Source organism: Nelusetta ayraudi, unplaced genomic scaffold, assembly GCF_046127955.1.
Source record: "Nelusetta ayraudi isolate G7.1 ecotype Tasmania unplaced genomic scaffold, CSIRO-AGI_Nayr_v1 ptg000052l, whole genome shotgun sequence".
NCBI classification, from domain to species: domain Eukaryota; kingdom Metazoa; phylum Chordata; class Actinopteri; order Tetraodontiformes; family Monacanthidae; genus Nelusetta; species Nelusetta ayraudi.
The window spans coordinates 4998792-5020226 of record NW_027466102.1 but is presented as its reverse complement, the minus strand read 5'-3'; the positions used below and the strand labels follow the sequence as shown (position 1 = coordinate 5020226).

Here is a 21435-nt window from a genome sequence, read left to right as displayed (position 1 = left end):
GATCGACGGCGCAGATTCACTTAACAAAGCATATTATTAGCATTCAATTAGAAGGAGAAAAAAAAGGGGAGAGAAAAAAAAAAATCCCACTTCGTCATATTTTTTTTCTTCTCTTTATTAGACCACAACAGAGCACCCCGAGGGCGCGTGGCTCAGGTGAGTTACAGCAGGAGGAGGAGAGGCAGAATAACAGAGAGGCAGAGACAGCCAGAGAGAGCAGTGAGAGGTCACCATGCTGACCGACTGACCGAAAAAATAAAGTACTAACTACTGGAGCCAAGGTGCAAGCAGAAAAAATAAGAAAAACTGCATAATACTAATACTAATAATAATAATAATAATAATAATAATAATAATAATAATAATAATAATAATAATAAATAATAATAATAATAATAATACAGACTCTTTCATTCTTCGAATCAAACGTAAACAAGCCTGCGGTTACAAGCCTACACAAACAATGCTAATTTGTGAAGAGAGAAAAGGTCTCGTGCCTCAGTCTTCCTCACAAAGGCTGTCCTTAAAGTAAATCCCCCCTCCATCCCCATCATAAAAGAGAAATAAATAAATAAATAAATAAATTATGCTCATCAAAAGCACGTTTCTGTGGAAAACAATGGTCTCGCTGCAAAAATAATCGGCTTTTTTTATTATTAAAACACAAACACAAAAAGCAAAAAAGGAAGAAAAAAAACGAATTAATGAATGGGATGTTGTTCTTTTTATTTAATTCATTTCAAAAGTCCATCAGAAATTAATTTAAAAGTGAGGTGAAATATTTAGAAATTCGTTGTAAATATAAAATGACTGTGATTCATAAAAGGGTGCGCTCGCGACCGTTTTTTTTTCGATTGTAGACTAATAACATTTAAATAACGATAAGAATGTCTTTAAACATGAATAACACCGATCCTCGTTGAGAAATGAAAAATGCATGAATCGTACATGTAAAAAAAAAAAAAATCCTCACCGAAAACAGGATGCTAAATTCAGCAAAGCTGTGACCGAAAACGTGTGAAAATGCAGTTATTTTTTTTTTTTAAATTATTTTAATAACGAGTGAAATTATTATGGTAGCATTTCAAAGCAAACTTACATTTTCGTTGAAAATCCGTCAATAGTTGAAAAAAAAAAAAAAGACCGGGGATAAATAAAAATGAAGATAAATTTTTAAAAAAGGCAACTATTCTAACGTGCAAAGCGAGCAGGAGCCGCGGCGGAAAAATCGCAAACGGGTGAAAAAGGAGGAAAATGTCCACAAAAAAAGAGTCGAAAATGTCGAAAGAGGCGCTTGGTTCCTTATTAAGGCGAAGATACAATATTTATTCCGTGTCTCCTGGGATGCTGCGCTCCGTCTATTGTCCTCCCATTCCTCAGCGCTGATGCTTAATTTTCAAAACTTCTATATTACCAAGGGACCTACGACATCAGCCGAGAAATACCCCGCAAGTACAAAATCCGTGCGCCAGCCCCGTCCGTGCAGAGGGGAGACGCTCGCGTTCCGCCAGCTTCCACCTGCCGCTGCACCGCGAGGAGAGAGCGCCAAGGAGAAGAAGAAGAAGAAGGCGGGGTGGGGGGACTTTCCCATTTCTCCGGCTTTTCCTGAGGATTTTAACCCGTTTTCATTATCACTCGGTCGGCCCGGAGAGCGCAGAGGAGGGCGGAGGAGAAGAAGAAGAAGAAGAAAAAACAAAACAACAACACCCGGCTTTCTCTTTTGGAGCAAGAACAATGTCAGCGACCTTCCCTGGACTCGTCCACGATGCAGAGGTATAGGCTCATTTATTTACTTGAATATATATATTTTTAATATATATTTATATATATACATCCAAATCGGCTGAGGGTGGTGGGGTGGTGCAGGGGGCGGTGGGTGATATAGTACCAACAAGATGAGGTTGAGTTTAAGGGAAGCGGCGTCCTCTCGGCTCGGAAAATAAAACATGCGCGAATGGGAAGCAATGAGTGGATGAACGGAGCGGTTTAAAGTGACTGCAAGTGCCGGCTGGACGTCAGTTTTTTATTCGTGGGGACGTTCGACTGAGAAGAGCCTCGTCGACGGCGGTGTGATTAGACCGGGGTTGGTTGTTTTTTTTTTTTTTTTAGGGCGGAACGCTCCCAGACATGAGCCGGCACACTTCGACTTTTGCCAGCCAGCGAGCTCTGCGCGCTAATATTAATATATAACAGCACGCCTCTTTATAAAAGGGCGAGAGAGAGGGGGAAAAAAAGCCCCGGTGCAAGCAGAGTGACAGGCTCGCCGAAGGGAAGGAAGAAGAAGAAGAAGAAGAAGAAGAGGAGGAGGAGGAGGAGGAGGAGGAGGAGGAGGGAGAAAACACATATACACGCGTGCAGCAGTGCCAAGTGGCTCCTGTTGCCGCCGCCGCCGCCGCAGCCGCCGCCGCCGCCGCCGCCGCGCGCTGGGGAAGTGACATCTCCTTCAGGTGGTTTCAAGTGGAGCGAAAAACGCTTTGAGCGGCGGGCGCTTCTCTCGGGCGGGCGTTGTGCGTTTCTGGAGGCGCGGCGGCGCCGGCTAAATGACACACGTGCACACACACACACGCGCACACACACAAATATATAAATATATATCTTTTTTTTTTTGTATTGTTTTTTTTTTTTTTTTTAATTGCTGCAACAGCATAGTTTCTAAATTTGGGATCAATAAAGTACATTCTATTACAGAGGTCGGCAAACTTTAAAAAAAAATTAAAAATTAAAAATTACTCAAGTGTTTTTGGTGACCCACCTCGTAGAAGAAGTGTGCTTTAATGTCCAATGAATTGAAGCCCCGCGGTATTTGGTTCTTTATTGGAAACTACTATTAAAACAATGGGGGGAAAAATGGATGAAATACAGCAATTTTATTACTTACTTACTAATATTAATATAATTTCTTCAAGTTCGGCGGGCCGGATTAAAAGGCTTAGCGGGCCGCACACGGCCCCAGGACCGTAGTTTGCCCACGCGTATTCTATTCTATTCTATTCTATTCTATTCCATTCCGTTCTGTTCTATTTTGTTCCATCCATCCTGTCCCGGGTCTTCTCTGATTCTCCCCCACCCCCCCCACCCCCGGCTCTCCCCTCACCGCAGATACGCCACGACGGATCCAACAGCTACCGCCTCATGCAACTGGGCTGCCTGGAGTCGGTGGCCAACTCGTCGGTCGCCTACTCGTCCTCGTCGCCGCTCACCTACCCGGCGTCGGCGGGCACGGAGTTCGCCTCGCCCTACTTCTCGGCCAACCACCAGTACACGCCGCTGCACCACCAGTCCTTCCACTACGAGTTCCAGCACTCGCACCCGGCCGTGGCGCCGGAGGCCTACGGGCTCAACTCGCTGCACTCGGGCCAGTACTACCAGCAGCTGCACCACGGCGAGCCCGCCGACTTCATCAACCTGCACAGCGCGCGCACGGCCCTCAAGTCGTCGTGCCTGGACGAGCAGCAGCGGCGCGAGCTCGGCTGCCTCGACGCCTACCGCCGCCACGACCTGTCGCTGATGACGTCGCACGGCTCGCAGGCCTACGGCGTTGGCGTGCACCACGCGGACCAGAGGCTGCTGCCCGGCGCCGGCCTGGGGCTCGGGGGGGCCGCGTCCGACGACCTGCAGGTATAGGAAGCACAAGAATAGGGCACACACATAAACACACACACACGCACGCACGCAAGCACATACACATACACAGAGAGCGTGTCTCATCGCCCGCTAGGGCCCTGAACGCAGCTCTACTGGGTTCTCCTCCGCCCACTGCATAGCCCAGGCGTGGTCAAACAACGGCCCGAGGGGCCGTATGCGGCCAGTTAAGCTTTTTAATCCGGCCCGCCGAACTTGAATAAATGATATTGATAGTAAGTCATATCATCATTTTGCCCCCAGTGCTTTTAGAGTCATTTCACTGAGGAGCTAAACACATATTTCGTTGTCACGCTTTGCTGTTTTCTCCATATCCCATGCAATATTTCTCTCTCCTGGTGGGTCACCAAAACACTCCATCCATCTGCTCCTGCTCCCACCCCCCTCGCCCCTCCGGTCAAATTTTCCAACCCATTGTGGTCCCACCATCAAAAAGTTCACCCAGCCCTCTAGCAGCGTAAAAATAGGATGACAGAGGTGTATTTCAGGATTTTTTTTTTTTTTGGGGTGCCGCATGCATGCTTGCAAGACCCCCGGTAGCCTCGTCCCAGTGGCCTACTATTGAACCCCCACCCCCACCTCCAACACACAGACGCCCCTCCCACCCTCCCTCACTATCTATTGTACCAGTAACACGGCAATACCAAAAAAAAAAAAAAAAGAGAGAGAGAGAGAAATATTGAACAGTGAAGACAGCGCCAGATGTCTGTATGTCTGCCCTGTCTGTCTGCTTCATGCGTCTATGGCCGCTGACAGTGACGAGGTTCGCGGCTATCGCTCCCAGCGACCCCGCCTCATCTGCGGAGCAAATCATGCCACGAGATCTTCTTCGCCTTTTTCTTTTTTTTTTTCTTTCTTTTTTTTTTCCCCTAAAAATTCAAATCCAAACCAAACGTGACTGTACAACAGGCTGTTTAAATGTCAAGTCCACCCGGCGCCGTGGCCCCCTGAAAGCCAAGGCCTGTTTTCTAAAGGTTAATTGACTGGCAGTCTATACAATCCTATTGTTGAAATCCGACCCATATTTTTACATAATTCTTTTCGATGTAAAGAAATGGTCGAGTTCAACACAAGACTCTCTCTCTCTCCTCTCGCTCGTGTGTGTGTGTGTGTGTGTGTGTGTGTGTGTGTGTCCGGCTGTCTGTCGAGGCAGAGAAAAGCCGCTGGTTGCTCTATTCTCCAGTTAAGGGCGGATTAACGGATCGAGGTTCAGGGCACAATGCCCAGCTCGAGCGCCATAAAGCACCGTAGTTTATCCAATTACCGACTTAACGTCAATCAACGTTGTTTCTTATGCAGCGACATCTGAGCCGGTAGCCGTGGTTAAACACAATTGTTAAGGCGGCGGCGCGTGATTGCGGTTGCGTTAAGTGTTTAAACACCGCGAATCAAGTTCAACTGTATTTCAGAAGTGTAAAAATGGATTGTGATGATTAGATCAAAAAAATTTTCGCCTGATAAAAGTCTTGTAGTGTCGACCATTTTATTTAAAATGATTTAACTTTTTATTTTCAAAAAACATTTATGTTAAAATTCCCAAAAGTTACTTTTATAAAAAAATATTTTTAAAAATAATTATAATAAAATGATTCAGTTATTCATTTTTAATTTTGAGGGTGTGGTATTGCTGGGTGTGAATTATGTGTAGCTTGCCAAAATTATTTAAATTCAAATATGACAGAAAAAATATTTTTCTATGCTTTTCAGGTACAAGCATTATTTTTAGGCACTTTAATTTAAACTAATAAAAAAATAATTTTGCAGAATCATTTTTTTGAAATTATCATTATTATTATCATCATTATTATTGATGATAATAATAATTTTATAACAATAATAATAATAATAATAATAATAATAATAATAATAATAATAATAATAATAATAATTACCTTGAAATAAATTGAGAAGTTTAATTGTTTAACTTGAAATTGAATTGTGCAGTTGGAGGTATTTTCTTTTCTTTCCTTTTTTTTTTTTTTCCATTTCTGAGCTCGAGCTCAGAGTCACGCATTGTTGGCGGACATTGTATATTTACCAAAGCGGCTGGCGCGCATTAAAAGAGCGCAGGTTTGACCTTTTCATGGCGCAAAAGAAAGAAAGAGTCGGCTCGTGAACCTGAGCTCGCGCTGGGGGCCGACGCACGGGGCGAACAGATGCGCCCCACGGTCTGGTGCGGCTGCGGTCGCATCTTTGAGGGGTTGCGCTAAAGAGATTTTCATGGCGCACAAAAAGCAGCTGCCACACCTTTCCCCCGTCGCTAAGCTTAATTCATGCAAGACCTCTGCGTGGTTTTGTATATTGATTTTATAATCACTTTAGCTTCGGAATAGAAGAAAAAAGGGAACAGGAGCGCGATCTGGTGAGGAACAAGCTCCTCTTTTCAGGTTTTTATTTTAATCAGGGAAGGGGGGGGTTGTGCTCGGGCCTGGCCCCGAGGCTCGCACGAGAGGAGGGATTAAGTGTTTTCGGGATATAGAAAAGCGCGTGTTCTCCTTCCTTGATGACATTGTTGATAGCACGTGAGAGCGACGGGATCAAAATGGCGCTGCGGAGTCGGACGGGGTTTCCGTGCTGTTTGTTTCGCCCCCTTTTTTCCTCTCCTTTCAGCCCATAAACTCTAACAGGTTGGCGGCTGCGTGGAGCTGCTCAGCTCCTTCGTTCGTAAAGCCAGCAGCCTTTTCGAATTAAAGCTGGGGCCGCCCGAGCCGTGAGCTGTTGCTGCTTTAATCTGCCCTCGATTTCATAGGGACCCCCCCCCCCTCTCTCTCTCTCTCTCGCGCTAAGTGATGTCCACTTTCTAGCAAAAGGAAGGAGCTTCCAATAACTCGAAGCGCGTTCGAAGGAGCCGCTCGGTGCGTCTGACGCTTATTGTTGCTTGAAGGCAGCAGGTTGTCCAACCTCTGGTCCGGCACTCTCCCAAAGCGCCGCGAGATTCTGGGGGTATTTGAAGTATTCTGCCGCACGTGACTGTCTAAATCAGGCGTGGGCAAACAACGCCCCGGGGGCCACATGCGGCCCGTTAAACTTTTTAATCCGGCCTGTCGAATTTGAAGAAATTATTTTAAATAGGAAGTAAGTAATACAATAGCTGCATTTGATTTCCGTTTGTTTCATTTGTTTCAATAAAGGGCTAAATACCGCGAGGCTTCAAAGACATTGATTTTGTTGTAGTGGCCCCTCTGTCAAATTTTAGAACCCATTGTGGCCCACGAGTCAAAAAGTTTGCCCACTGAATTGATAACTGCACGAGCTGGCGCAGTGGTCAGCAGCCTCCCAGCAGTAAGGTCGTGGGTTCGATTCCCCGGCCTGGGACCTTTCTGTGTGGAGTTTGCATGTTCTCCCTGTGTCTGCGTGGGTTCTCTCCGGGTTCTCCACCTTCCTCCCACACTCCAAAAACATGCATTTGTGGTGAATTGGAAACTGTGACTTGCCCATAGGTGTGTATGTGAGTGTGAATGGTTGTTTGTCTCTTTGTGGCCCTGCGATGAACTGGCCACTTGTCCAGGGTGTCACCCTGCCTTCGCCCTAAGACAGCTGGGAGAGGCTCCAGCAGAACCCCTTGACCCTGAGCTCATCCATCCATCCATCCATTGAAAATGGATTGAAAATGGATGAATGGACGGAATTGCATGAATGGACATGAATCGGCAAAAATCAGAATTGTCTTGCGCCAAAATTACGTTTTAAACAATTCGGACGCGCGCACAGTGCGCACGTGTGCACCTCAAAACGACACAGACCTACACACCACAGGTTCACGCGCTCAACCCACTTCCATTCGAACCTGTTATTTTCTTGTTTGTGTTGTTGTCGTCGTCGTTGTTGTTTTTGTATGGCGGTGCAAGCATCCGCCACAAAGGCAGCGTCGCCCCCCCCCCTCCTCCCCCAACCCCCTGTCGGCCCCCCATGAAATAAAAGGGTGTTGGGGGGGGGGGTTGTGGGCTTTCATTCCAGCTGCGTCTGTGGCCTCGCGCGTCATTTTCAAAACCGGCACATCACCTTGTTGTTTGTTTCCTAACGAGATCGCGCGTCTCCGCAGGGCTCCGTGGAGGCGCAGTGTGGGCTCGTGCTGAACGGACAAGGAGGCGTCATCCGCAGAGGTAAGGATGCAACTACCCCCCCCCCCCCACACACACACACACACACACACCCCACTCCCGTCCCGTTCACCCCCTCCTCCCGTGTTTATTGTCTTGCTTGTTGCACCGGAGGCCCGACAACGACAAAGCGAGCGAGCGCGCGCGGCAGACGAAAACGGGCGGCGGAAGCGCTGCTCTCTTGTCGGCTGTCAACGCGTTGTTGGAGCTGCCGCGGCCCTGTTCCACCCCCCCGCCCCCCACACACACATACACACACACACACACACACACACACCTCTTCCTCCTCCTCCTTCTTCGAGCCTATTTAACGTCTGTCACACGTTAAACGTTTAAACGTACAACGACAGTGAGAGAGAGAGAGAGAGAGAGAGAGAGAGAGAGAGAGAGAGAGAGAGAGAGAGAGAGAGAGAGAGTATCGCCACTCGATTTGTTTTCCCCCTGTATAAGGCAAAATTAAATTGTCAGCAAAAGGCATTATTAATATGACACCGATAGGCATATCGGGGGATGCGGGTGGTGCGGCAGGGTGTGTGTGTGTGTGAGATATACTACTGACACTTCCTGTCACGCAAGTTAAACGCTTCCGTTTGAAGTGGAAACCTGCGGGCTGCGTTTTTCGCAGCGCAGGCGTCATGTCTTTGTTTAGGCTACAACGGAATGAGCGCCGTTTGAACTGTAACTTTGATTTTATTTGTTTTATTTCAACCTGAGAACCATAGCGTTCTTCAGTTGGTCAGGTGTAGTATACTACTAATTTTGTATATCGTAGTTTATATATTTTTAATAGGCTACATTAATATTGCTTTTACTAACTGACAATCCAACTAACAGTGTTATTTTTATTTTTTTTCCTGTTTGAAAAAAAAATCTAATCAGATAATTTAATTCCGCACACATTAGGCTACACAAATTCAATGCACCCGGTTGTCACACACACACACACACACACACACACACACACACACACACACACACACACACACACACACACACACACAGAGGCTTGTTGTTGTTGTTGTTTTTCCTAGTCACTCGAATAAATGGGTTTCTGGTTATTGGCGCTTTATTCGCGCTCTTGCCGTGCTACCATTTCGCGCTGGTTCAATTAAGAGCTTAAAGAGCGAGCGAGCGGGGTCGCGCGGGCCGGTGCACGTTCCGTTGGAAGCATCAATAGCTACACGGCAGACCAGACAATTTCCTCATGAGTGCGGATTTAACACGCTGTGGATCTGTGTTTTTGGTCCATCAAAGACACTCTCTCTCCCCCACCCCACCCCACCCCCCCATCCCTCCCTATATTTTCTCCCGCTCTCTCTTTTTATTTTCCAGTCGGGACCGAGGAGGAAAGGCTGGGTCTCCACTTTAATTTTTCATCAGCTCTTGCCTAGGTGTTGGGGGTGGTGGTGGAGGGGCGGCTCTACTCGGATTGACGCGGGGAATCCCTCCGCTATCACTTTCGGTTAATGGTGCGCCGTATTTGGCCCTGAGCTCAGCCGCCGCCGCAACCCATCACAACCAATAATCTTTGCTTTACCTCCCGCTCCCGTATCGATAGCTTCTCTCGCCTCGGGCGCACGGCTTTGATATGCTAATGCCGAGCGGGGGCTCCCCGGATTCAGCCGAGATCATATTAATGTTGTTCTTTCTGACTGCGGCGGCTTTGGCGCCATGAATATTCACGCAACCCCCTTTTTTTCCCCTCTCCCTCTCTCAAAAGAAAAATCAGTCAAGAAACGCGGATCCTACTTAGGAGGAGTCGTCTGTGTTTTTAATCAGCCTCTTTCCTCCCCACTTCAGCTCTATGTGGCGGGCACACGAGTGACGGCTCGTTCGCAACGAACGAACCGGTTCTCAAAGAGCCGGCTCTTTGAAGTGAACCAAGAGAGCCGACTCCTAATTGGGAGTCGTTTTTTATTAATTTTTTTTTTTTTTTTTTTTTCTGGAGCCGAACCGGAAAAGCGGTCGATCCACATCCGGTCGCTGTCGGAGTTGGCGCCGATTTATGACGTGTTTTAGCCGAGTTTTTTTTTTTTTTTTTTATGCGATAGAGAAATGTCCCAAAAAGATTAGAAACGGAATAAACCCAATAATAAATAGGCTACCTTTTTGTTTGTTTTGCAAATTTTCAATTTTATCTTGTTGTGATGTTTTGTTGTTGTGTTCTTTCTGTACATAGTTGTATTGGGGGTGAGAGGTGTTTGTTTTGATTATAGTTATTTTTACAGCGCCGTGTCCCATGTTAGGTGTTTAATTTAATCTAACATTGTTGATATCATGAACATTAGTCATTCGTTTTTAGCACATCATTTGGTCATGAAGTAATAAAAGCAACCCACAAAAAAAGATGGGAGGGAGCCATAAAAGAGCCACCGACTCTTTTCAGTGAGCCGAGTCAAAAGAACCGGTTATCTGAAAATTGCCAACCACTACGGCAGACTCGCGGATCTGTCGGTTGCGCGCCCCCGCCACCACCACGGGCACGCGCCTCCTTCTTTTTTTCCTGTCAAGACATTGGCGGGCTGCTTTTTTCATCTTCTTTTTTTTTTTTTTCAAGAGCTCTAAACATTGTTGTTAAAATATGAAGAGAATGACATTTGGCCCGTGTCTCTTTTTTTCCTTTAATTTTCGTGGCAAACTCGTAAAAAGGCGCTTGATTCCGCGTGTGATCCCGCCCGCCCGCCCGCGCGCCGCTCGCGCCGCAGCCCGAGGCTACTCTCCGTTGCTTAAATACCGTTATCGCCTCTGGGCCCGCGCGCTCCACCGACTGCACTACCGGCAATAGCTCTTTTTCGATCGCCCTTGGCAACGTAAAAATACAAACTACTTTGAATCAAAACATTTTTAGGGGGAATTAATATGATGTGAACCCGCGGCTTTGCCTTCCCCCCCCCCCACCTCTCCCTCTCTCTCTCTTCTCCTTCTCTGAAACGCACGCGCGCGCGCTCCCCACCCCTGTCAGAGCGCGTGATTCTGACAGACAGGTCTGGCCTGCTCGGTGTCACACACAGACGAGGCGCGCGAGCGAAGCTGGACCCCTCGCGCACGTGCACTTTATAACCCCCCCCTCACACACACGCGGAGTCAGGTTGAACCGACGACACGCGCCCAAGCTACAACCTGTGTTGGCCCATTTCTGACAAGCGCGCTACCATGGATGTATTATAACAGTGGTGGACAAACTTTTTGACTGGTGAGCCCACTTTGGCTTCTAAAATGTGACAGAGGGGCCGGAGCAGCAGCAGATGGATGGAGTGTTTTGGTGACCCACCTCGCAGGAAGACAAACATAAAACGTGGGATATTAGGAAACATGCTGCTTCATTGTCGATTGAAATTGAACAAATGCAAAGTTACAACACAAAATATTTGCCTTGAAACTTCATGGTAGCTCCTTAATGAAATGATTCTTAAAACACTGAAAAAAAAAATTAAATACATTATTTATTATGTACGATTCAGTTATAATATAATATTTTTGAAAGACTAAAAGACCATGACTGAAAAATCTGCAATAGAAAGATTTTCTGTAAACTGCATTTCAGGTCCCAGTCGTCCCGTCAGCCGTTTTAGAGACGTTTATTTTTGTGTTGCGTTCAATGGGTAAAAGATTTTTAGGGCCCAGTGGGATTTTCTTTGTAGCTGCAGTACCTCGAGTGGCCACTGGAGAAAAATCGGCATGCCGCCATATTGCCAGTCCTGTATCCAATGCTTGTAATACATCCATGTTGTGGGGGCTGCCCACTGCTACTGCGTCATAACAGCAGAAGCAACTGGCTTTCTGAGCAATGCTTCCTGCGAACAAATAGCACAGGCTACATTGAAATCGGCTTAGCTGCTAGCCAAATTGTTAGCGCCTCCTGATGATTTTTTTTTTTTTTGGCCTGCAGCTACTTGTCTGCGGCCTTAAATGGCGTCCCTTTCTTCCCACCCGATTCCATCACATCCAGCGCGGCTTCATAACAAAGCGACACACCCTGGCTGTTAGATTTGATAATGAGGCAGATAAATAATAGAACACAGGGCCACAGTCTACATCAGACATAAATCTTGCGTCTCGGCTGCACGGGACGTTAGTTCAAGTGAAAGTTTAATAATAACGGCCCTTCTCAGAGCAGACGATATATTCCAGCAGGGACGAGAAACACTGAAACCGATTCCATTAATAATGCCGACGCCAGCGCAAACCACAATCATTTATTTACACGTCTAGGAGCCTCGGGTCCATAATGAAACCTACTTAGTGGCAGAGAAGGTCATAAAAAGAAGATTTTATTCATTCTTTTTTTTATTCATTTATTTTTTGTTCTACTGAAAAGGCTATTCAAACATCGCCTTACAGAGCGGAAAAGGAAACTATGAATATATGTGTATAATAGACTTTTAAAAAGGCTAAAGCAATATTTAAGGTGCCTCAGTGTGACGTCAATCACTCTTTATGTCCACACGCGGGCAGACTGAGCATTTAAACCCACAACGGTGTCATCATTTCTAACAGAAAAATATGACAGTCTATATATTTGACTGGCGGAAGTATTGATTGTTATGATTTTATCTCGTTAAGTATTTGTTGTCCAAGATGACCCCGTTTGGTGAGATGGACTCCTCATACCAGTTCCCTTTTCATAGTTCATGAGGAATTTTTTTTTTTTTTGGTCTTAAATTTTTGATGAATTCAGAAACAATAAAACAATGCACAATCACAGCGCTAGAACGAGAAGCTGTTCATAATTAAATTGAACAATTGAATTATGCGGATTGTATTCAATCTTTACGTTTGCTTAATGAGTTTGACATGATAGCACTAGACAATATTTTTTCCTCGACAACACCAGGGATTTCCATGTACTTATATTATTACACATGTACTGTAACTGTAGCTGTTGGATTTGATTAGAGAATTGATCAATTTGATTGTCCTCATTTCCCCCCCGCCCCCGGGATTTCTCAAGTGTGCCATGATATTAGCTGAAATTCACATGATGACAATCACATGTCCGACCAATATACAACCTCTTGCAATGGCTAACCACACCTCACTTATCAAAATTGTACAGCTTTTGATTTGTCAATTTTAGAGGAATTATTCGAAAATTTGTTTCATTTGTTTTGCTACTTATTTTTAGCTACAATATTCAGGCGTCCCTTTAACAACTGTTATTTTCAGGTGAAACATAAGGACATTTAATGTGCTGACTGACTTATTCCAGGCAATTCCTCAGTGCAGGCAGCTGATGGGATGGGGACACACAAACTCAACTTGTGGTTTTATTCACTGGCAAAAGAACATTCCCCATCCCCCCCCCCCATTATGTAACAAACGCCTCTCGTGCGTGTGCTTGCAGGTGGGACGTGCGTGGTGAACCCCACCGACCTGTTCTGCTCCGTACCGGGACGACTGTCATTGCTCAGCTCCACCTCCAAGTACAAAGTCACCATCGCCGAGGTGAAGAGAAGACTGTCCCCGCCCGAGTGCCTCAACGCCTCCCTACTGGGGGGAATACTGCGCAGGTCAGCACCAAGCAATGTACACACTGTAGTCACACACTCCTGTCGAGAACGACAGCAACACAAAATGGATTTATGTGAACTTACGACAAAGTTTTTGATTTTTTTGATTTTTTTATGGGATATGTTCACAATTGCCAACTTTAAAATCATTGGATGTGCCTTGCAGCTTCTGGGTATTTAAATAGTTTTATTTCAGCTAAAGACTCAAGGGAAGAAAAAACAAAAAGGAAATAAATCAACATTATCTTGTATCATATATATGTTGTTTTACATCAAATTTAAGAGGCAAGTGTGCGTCGGAGAGAAAACCTTTGTTTTGAAAAGCGTAAACAGGACGGACGCGGGCGAGCGCAGGCCCGATGCCTGCGTAGCCCTCGGTTAAGACGGAGGAGGCAAAGTGGCGCCCACAAACAGACTACTGAGGGGGCGAAAACATGGGGGCCCCAGCACGCGCTGCCATGCCCAGGCAGCCAGAAGGGAGGCGAGACCGGGCCAAAGCATGGCAGGATCAGAGGAAGTGGAGGAAAAGCAAGAATTGCCAGCACTGTATTATTAATAAGGCGGGGAGAACAGCAAGGGAGGGAAGACGAGAGAGCACAAAGAACATGGCCGGCCCTTCGCGTGGTATAACGCCAGTAGAGCAACGAGGTGGAGGTAAATCTGATCTAAAAAAAAAACAACGGAAAACACACAGAAATGATTCCAACTGAGTCGAGTTGTCACTCGGCACCTTTGTTAAGACGGTTAACAGAATGACTTGAATTGGAAAAAAAAAAAAAAAAAAAGAGCTGAAAGGAAAATGAACGCATGATGTTTTTTTTTCTTAATGGATATTTTAAAACCGATCATAAACTGACAGGGAACATTTTTCAACTGTTTTCCAAAATAGAACTTTTTGTCGTATTTTTGGGCAGAGGAAACTCAGGGGGACATGCGATCACGGACAGGGAGGCGTAAAACCGCGTTGAGTACGTAATGAGTTGACAGATCTTAATTTCCCGCTCTTTGATGTTATGCCTTGTGAGCAAATCAAAGTGGGTCCATACTCTTCCGTCACTACTCCTCGCGGCTGAATTCAAACGCACATCCGTTTAATCAGCGAGGCCGGACAGTTTTCTTCTCAGGTGATGGATGATGTTTAAGATGAGACGCGCTCAGGAACGTCCCGCTTTTTGTCTTTCAATTTAAAAAGAAAGAGTAAAGTCAAGAGGGACGCGCGACGTTTTAAAGAAGTTCCTTTTTATTTTTTTGTGTGCAGAGCCAAGTCAAAGAACGGAGGCCGGTGCCTCCGCGAGAAGTTGGACCGCCTCGGCCTCAACCTGCCCGCCGGTCGGAGGAAAGCGGCCAACGTCACACTGCTCACCTCCCTGGTGGAAGGTAAGATGCCAACCCCCCCCGATCGCGAGGTACAAGATACGCTCAAAACAAGGAAAGAAGAATTCCAAGTGTTCGGCTGAGTTTCCAAGTGTACAGCTGTGGACAGCTGTTTTCTTGCATAGATGCTCCACTTCAGCTCAGGAACACGGGAGGAGAAGTTTCCCGAACCCCCCCCCCCCTCTTACTGCCCCCTGCCTCACGGTCAGTGTTGTTGGGATTACTCCATTAAAGTAATCCAACTACTGATTACTGATTACGCCGTTAAAAAGTAATCTAATTACTTCTTTAACCACTTTGGTTCATATGTAATCAATTACTAATTACTAATTACTTTGGTGAAAAAAAGATAAAGCGACAGTTGCTCAGTGCTTTCGAATGAACTTCATTAAAGTGCACATTTTGCAATTCCAGATATTCCCTCTGTCCTCTTGACATGAATGAATTTTTGCTCTCTGAACACAAAGTGCACATTTCACAGAACAAACTCACTGGTGGTGCCTTTTGCACAGCCCATACTGTTAGAATAATGAGAAGCTCAGTAGTTATAAGATCTCTACCGTGCAGAGTACTGCCGACTGACTTGTAAACATGGCTTTCAGCAATTTCTGAGGTTCCACGGGGATATTTTCCGAAGTTGAGAACGTATTCTTTGATTTGAGATGAACTCAAAATAATGTTTGCATTTCCTTGCATGCGCGGCTGCATCATCAATCTGCGACATCGTCGCTTTCACTTGCTTTTCTCAATTTCAGACATTTTGTGGATAAAAAAATGTGGATTTGCCTTGCAAAAATATTTCAGAAAAGTAATGGAATCGTTACTTGATAAAGCAATTACGATATAATGACCAGTTTTGCCACGGGAATCCCGCTACATTACTCCGTTGTTTAAAAAGTAGCTCAATTACAGCAGTGGATTACTTTGTAATAGATTACTCGCCAACACTGCTCACGGGTCCCTCTGTGTTCTTTGGCGCCCAGGCGAGGCTCTGCACCTGGCGAGGGACTTTGGCTACACCTGCGAGACAGAGTTCCCCAGTAAGGCGGTGGGAGAGCACCTGGCGAGGCAACACAGCGAGCCCAAAGAGACCAGCGCGCGCAAGAAGATGGTCCTGGCCACCAAGTGAGAACACACACTCACACACACACACACACACACATACACACCTCACACGCAGGTGCACCCATGCAACTGAACCTGAAAAACCACACACACACTGGTCCATCAAAAACATTTTTTTTTTTTTTTTACCCCTGCAACCCCTCCTTCAGATAAACAGACTTTTATTTCTCACCCCGCACTATTGATTTTTATGACCCAATCAATTCAGCCTTGACCGATTCCAGATTCGTAAACGAGGCCCTACAGAACTGAAAATTGAATTGTTCTTAAAAAAAAAAACCCTGAGCCCTTTGATTAAAAATAGAAGCGCGTTGAACAATATCAATGGAGAAAAAAAACTGTTTGGAAAAAAAAAAAAAAAAAAACAGACGCTAAAAGGGTTTTTTGGGGAAGATTTCAACACAACACTGTTGCTCCATAATGATCAAAACCGCACGCACACACGCACACACGCACAAATGTCCAGATAGCACACTTTGTTTAAAGCTACATTGAAAATACAACAGATGTGATCAAAAACTGCACGGTTCCTCAGTGCCCTGTCATTTTTTTTTTTTTTTGTATTACTGACTGTTACTGTGGTGTGGTGGTGGAGGGGTGAATTTACTTCATTTTAATTTTTTTACTTTTCATTTTTGTCAAGCACCTTTGGGGTGCATTTATGTATGAGAGGTGCTCTACGAATAAACTTTGATTGGATTGGATTTGAAAAACTGAAAATACAATGAGGGCTTAGTCATTGTTCACCACACCGACACAAACCTGCAAAACGCAGAATAATGCTAATAAAAACACACACACACACACACACACACACACCAGTCTGAGACCAGCTGAACATTTGCCGTTTGTCAGCCTTGAACTTTTCTCCTGCTGGTTTCTTCAAACCCGCTTCTTTGGTTTCACACTTTAACGTTGGGTTGAGCCGGGATGACGAAGATGGGTTAAAAAAAAAAAAAAGAAAAGAGGAGATGAAGAAAAAGGAGCTGAGGGGGAGAGAAGGGAAGGAAAGAAGGAAAAAAAAAGACACAAGTTGCCACGGCGGTGCTGGAGACAGATGGTTAACCCCCCCCCCCCCCTCCTCTCCCTCCTCTCCCCCCTCCTCTCCTCCCTCCATCCGTCTGTCCATCAGGCAAATCTGCAAGGAGTTCCAGGACTTGCTGAGCCAAGACCGTTCTCCTCTGGGCTCCTCCAGACCCACCCCCATCCTGGACATGGACATACAGAGACACCTCACACACTTCAGGTGACACGTCTTTTCCGCTAAACACCGACCGGGTGCGTTTTGTCAGCGAGCCGGAGTCCCTCTCTCTCTCCCTCTCTCTCTCCCTCTCTCTCTCTCTCGGCCTCTCCGTCTCTATCTGAACACCGCTGAGACGGAAGAGACACGCTGCTTTCCTTTTTTTTTTTTTTTTTTTTGCTTTTTTGGCTCAGATCGCTCTGCTGCCATTTTCCAAAGGTGCAGGCTGTGCAGTTTGCCGTCTGGCACAAATAGCAGAGGAGGGGGAAAACAGCGGCCGTTTTTTGGTTTGTTTGTTTTTTCCCCCCCCAGAAATGTCACCACATTCTGTTTTGTAACACCTCGAAAGAGGGGAGGTGTTCTTGAGAGAGGCAGAAGCAGTCAGTGAAGGCACTGACAACTACTACTACTGTCCTGGTACAGCTTGAAGAGCTGCAGTGAGAGACAGCTTTCCCCCCCCATTATTGTTTATTGTTGTCTATTCTTTATTACGGATCCCTATTAGTCATCACCATAGTGCAGACTATTCTTCCAGGGCTCCACATAAAACGACAGACACTACAAACATAAAATGATACAATCAACAACAAAAATACAAAACTAACTGCATTCAATGTCTTTGGACGCTTTAAGTTGCAGTGGCCTTAATTGCAGCTGGCTTCATGAATTTGTTTATGGAAGAGTTGAGTTGAGTCAAGACAGTCAAAATTTGAAAGATTTCAGGTTGAATCCCCAACTAGCTACGTTAGCTTCGGTAGTTGTACGTGAAAAAATGTTTTTTTCTACAATCTATCGACGATAATTAGCAATAATAGCAAATGATCATTGCGGCTTAAGAGAATCCTTGCTTGACGTGCTGTGGGTCTTAGTGTGGTTATTGCATCTCTGACCGTGTGTAGTTAGTTACATCACTCTGGCAGGCAAAGTCATGCGAAAGTGCCACCTAGTGACTGGGAGGTACAAATGTTGTCCTCATTACCAACAATTAGCTAAACAGCTAGCTAAACTCTTTGGTTGCTACTACATTCTACGCGTTTCACTTTAGTAATTTTTTCTTGGTTTGTCCTCTTCTGCAAAGTGGTTCCTGCTGTTCTTACCTTGTCCTCCGTCTCCTCCCTTGGCAGTCTTATCACCCACGGCTTCGGGACGCCGGCGGTCTGCGCGGCTCTCAGCACGTTCCAGACGGTCCTGAGCGAAATGCTCAACTACCTGGACAAAACCTCGAGCGGCAAGACGAGCGGGCCCAACGACCAGCAGATCAGCAACAGCTCGGAAAAGTCGCAGCTCCGGAAAACGGCCGAGTCCCAGAGCAAAGACGGCAAAACAGAAAAGACTGAGTAGCACCCTCACCACCTGGTCCCTGTGCCTTGGAGCGCTGCATTTAGAGTAGTGTGCGTGTGCGCGTGTATGTGTGTGTGTGTGTGTGTGTGTGTGTGTTCAGACAGTTTGTTCATTCTCAATTTCGTCTTCTTCGGGACAATTCATATTTATTGCCATTTATTTATATCTTTTTTTTTTTGTGTTGAAATGTTACGCTGACCTGAATTGTCCCAAATAAGGCAGGTGAGTGTGTGTGTCTGTGTGTGTGTGTGCGCGCGCATGCGTGTGCGTGTGAAGGTTTGGAGCCCCAACAACACGGAGAAGGCGGCTAGCCGTCCAAGGCCTTTTTTTTTTCCCCTCTTGATTTATTTATTATTAAAGCAGGAAGTGAACGTGCAGACATGAATTTTTTTTCCCGGGATGCCACACACAGGTCACATGCTCCGACTCGTCGCCGTCACTTCAATTGGACCTCAGTCCAGCTGATGCAGGCGGCGGATTTTCTGCAAGGATGCACTCCTGCGTTTTCAAAAGGTTCATTTAGAGTTTGCGTTTAATTGCAACGACGACCAAAGTTTTTCTTTTGCAGAAGTTTTTTTTTTTTTTTTTTTTTTTGGGGGGGCGGGGGTCACTTATTCAAACGAACAAGCAGGACTTTTGGATTTTGGGACTTTTCTACATGAGAAACAAACACTGAAAAATAAACTCTCGGCAAGCCGCGGTTCGAATCCAAGAGCCCTGGAAACTCCCAGCAGGTGGACTTCCTTCCTTCTCACTCTGTTCTCATTTTCAAGCTGCGGGTGTCTCCCTGGGGGGTGGGCGGCCACGTTGGGGAACGCCGGGCGCGAGAGTGAGTTGCCAGAGTGTGTCGACGTGTGCGAGAGGTAAACGGAGGGTGAGAGTGAGAGTGAGAGTGAGCGATGGGGTCTAAATCAGCCATTTTGTAAAAGGTGACTGCGGTTGCCATCTTACCCTGTGCATGTCTTATCTTTGTACACACCTCCCCCCCCCACCCCACCCCACCCGATCGCCAAGTTCAGCCGACACGACTCGCTCATGAACATTTGTAAAGATATAATATAAATATTTAAATTACTTTTTTTTTCTTTTTTCTTGTAGGCTTTCGACGATATATATGTTAAATCCCTACCCTCTAAAAAAAAAAATGCTGTTGTTCAATAAAGACAGTTGCTACGTGTTCTGCTATTTACTTTGCTTTCCTCCCCCCTCCCACTCTTCTTTATTACAATTATTATTATTATATTTTTTGTTTTGGTTCGACGTAGCTCGCGAGTCAAGCGGAGGCAGCTCGCATCAAAGCCGGCGGAGGGCGAATTATCCATACAGAGTCTGCGGCGTTCAAAATGATAAAGAAGTCAGACTTTCTAATGTTGGGGGGGCGGGGGGGAGGTACCTACCGGAAAGTTCAAAAGCCTCCTTTGTAGGCGCGGGGAACGTGTGTGTGTGTGTGTTGGGGGGGGACCACACACTCTCTGTTCCCGGTGCCCTGATGTCGCGCTCCTCTGCTTATTTGCGCGCCAGAAAAAAGGGGAACGCGCGACCGTGATGAAGAGAGCGAGGAGCAGCCTCGCCGCCCGCCGGCACCTGAAACGGAGGCGCCGCAGGTTTGCCGCGTCTTCCGCTTTAATGTTCCAGTCATTTAAAAGGAGGGCAGGTTCGCTGCAATAACACGTGCGCAGCAAAAGAAATGAAAATATAAAACTACGTTAATCAGACAGGATGCATTAGGAGTGACTGCCTGCTGCTGATTTTGTCAGCTCCAATCTGTGCAGGTGCAAGCCTCCGGTGGGGCGTTGGGGGGGGGGAATCGGCAAGCAGTCAATGGAGGAATGGAGTGTTATTGTTTGGTGCTGCTGCTGCTGTTTGGCAGATGGCGTTTATCCCCCAAATAGACGCACCTGAACTCAATGTTTCATGACGCCGGAGCGGAGTGGGAAAGCAATGGGAAATGCGCTGAGGGATGATTTACGCCAGGGTACCCTCAAAAGTTTTCTACCTGATTCTACTGAATCGGTGGCTCTGTTTGCAAGTCGGCGTCGTCGCTTCAGTTAGAACTTCATACGGTCGACAAAATAAAGGGAACAGTGCAAGCCTAGAGCAGTCATTCGGCCGTTTTGATCAGAAGTTATACGGGATAAGTGTTGGTCGGCGGTCACCAAGAAGATTTAACAGGAAAATGAGATCAGGAACACAGAATGCTTTTGGACAAAACAGGATTCATAGCATATCCATTTAAATGTACCCCAATCAATCAAAGGGTCCACGAGCAAGGTTTTCCTCAAGTTGCCTCGGCCACCAAGAGGATGAAGAGCCGTGCGCCTCGGGTCACCCCGAGGTCTCTCTTTTCCGCGCACATGTTAAGTTTCCCACTTGACGCAAACTTAACACTGAGCTGAGCTGAGCTTCAACGCTCGTGACCTCCCGCGCACGTTTGCCAAACAGACACTTCGCGAAGAGACGGCGAAGGAAATGGGAGCTGACAAACAGTCGTGCGCACGCACGCAGACGCGCGCACGCGCTGCTCTCTCATCACCGCGAGGTTGACTGACGTGTTTACACTCGGCGGCGTGTCATGGCGGGAAGTCCGACGTGACGCGGAATTGACATTTTGGGCGCTCAAAGAGCAAGTTTTCCGGCTTTTACGTGGCAAAGCAACCACTCTACTCAGATTCTCATACATACATACACATACATATGTATACATATGAATATACATACACATATGTACATTTATACGGATATGTGTGCGTGTATTTGTGTATACATATATATACTTATCATTTAATAGCTTAAAACGACATGATGTTGTATTTTTTAATTTTAAAGAGGCTAAAATTTAAAGTCTTTATTTTTTCGTAAACTGTCAGTCAAGAAGTTTGACCTGGAAATTCATTGTCTGTATTAGCGTATGTATACATACATACGTACATACATACATACATACATACATACATATGGATTCAAGGATACCAGTTTCAGGTATCGGATATCGGTACCAATACCAGGATTGAGCACTCTACTGATACTTGTAAAAAGTGTGCCGATACCACGACACCAATACCAGTTGTGTACGTATGCATGTCACAATTTTGTTACATTTGTG

The 21435-nt window shown here is 46.0% G+C and overlaps 1 protein-coding gene across 1 annotated transcript; it reads left to right on the top strand.

Moving 5' to 3' along the window:
• Positions 1–407: 407 nt before the first annotated feature.
• Positions 408–19052, top strand: tfap2d (transcription factor AP-2 delta (activating enhancer binding protein 2 delta)). The gene is made up of 8 exons (XM_076037597.1): positions 408–1773; positions 3100–3618; positions 7685–7745; positions 13087–13252; positions 14511–14629; positions 15610–15751; positions 16884–16997; positions 18116–19052. Exons 1-8 carry the CDS (start codon positions 1735–1737, stop codon positions 18330–18332), a joined length of 1377 nt encoding a protein of 458 aa, XP_075893712.1. The 5' UTR covers positions 408–1734; the 3' UTR covers positions 18333–19052.
• The last annotated feature ends 2383 nt before the right edge of the window (positions 19053–21435 follow it).

What these genes read in the sequence shown, in the direction of transcription:
- tfap2d (XM_076037597.1), top strand. Translation starts at nt 1,735, where the DNA reads ATGTCAGCGACCTTCCCTGGACTCGTCCACGATGCAGAG. An exon ending in AGGAGGCGTCATCCGCAGAG is followed by an intron (nt 7,746 to 13,086) that starts GTAAGGATGCAA and finishes GTGTGCTTGCAG; the next exon opens with GTGGGACGTGCGTGGTGAAC. An exon ending in AGACACCTCACACACTTCAG is followed by an intron (nt 16,998 to 18,115) that starts GTGACACGTCTT and finishes CTCCCTTGGCAG; the next exon opens with TCTTATCACCCACGGCTTCG.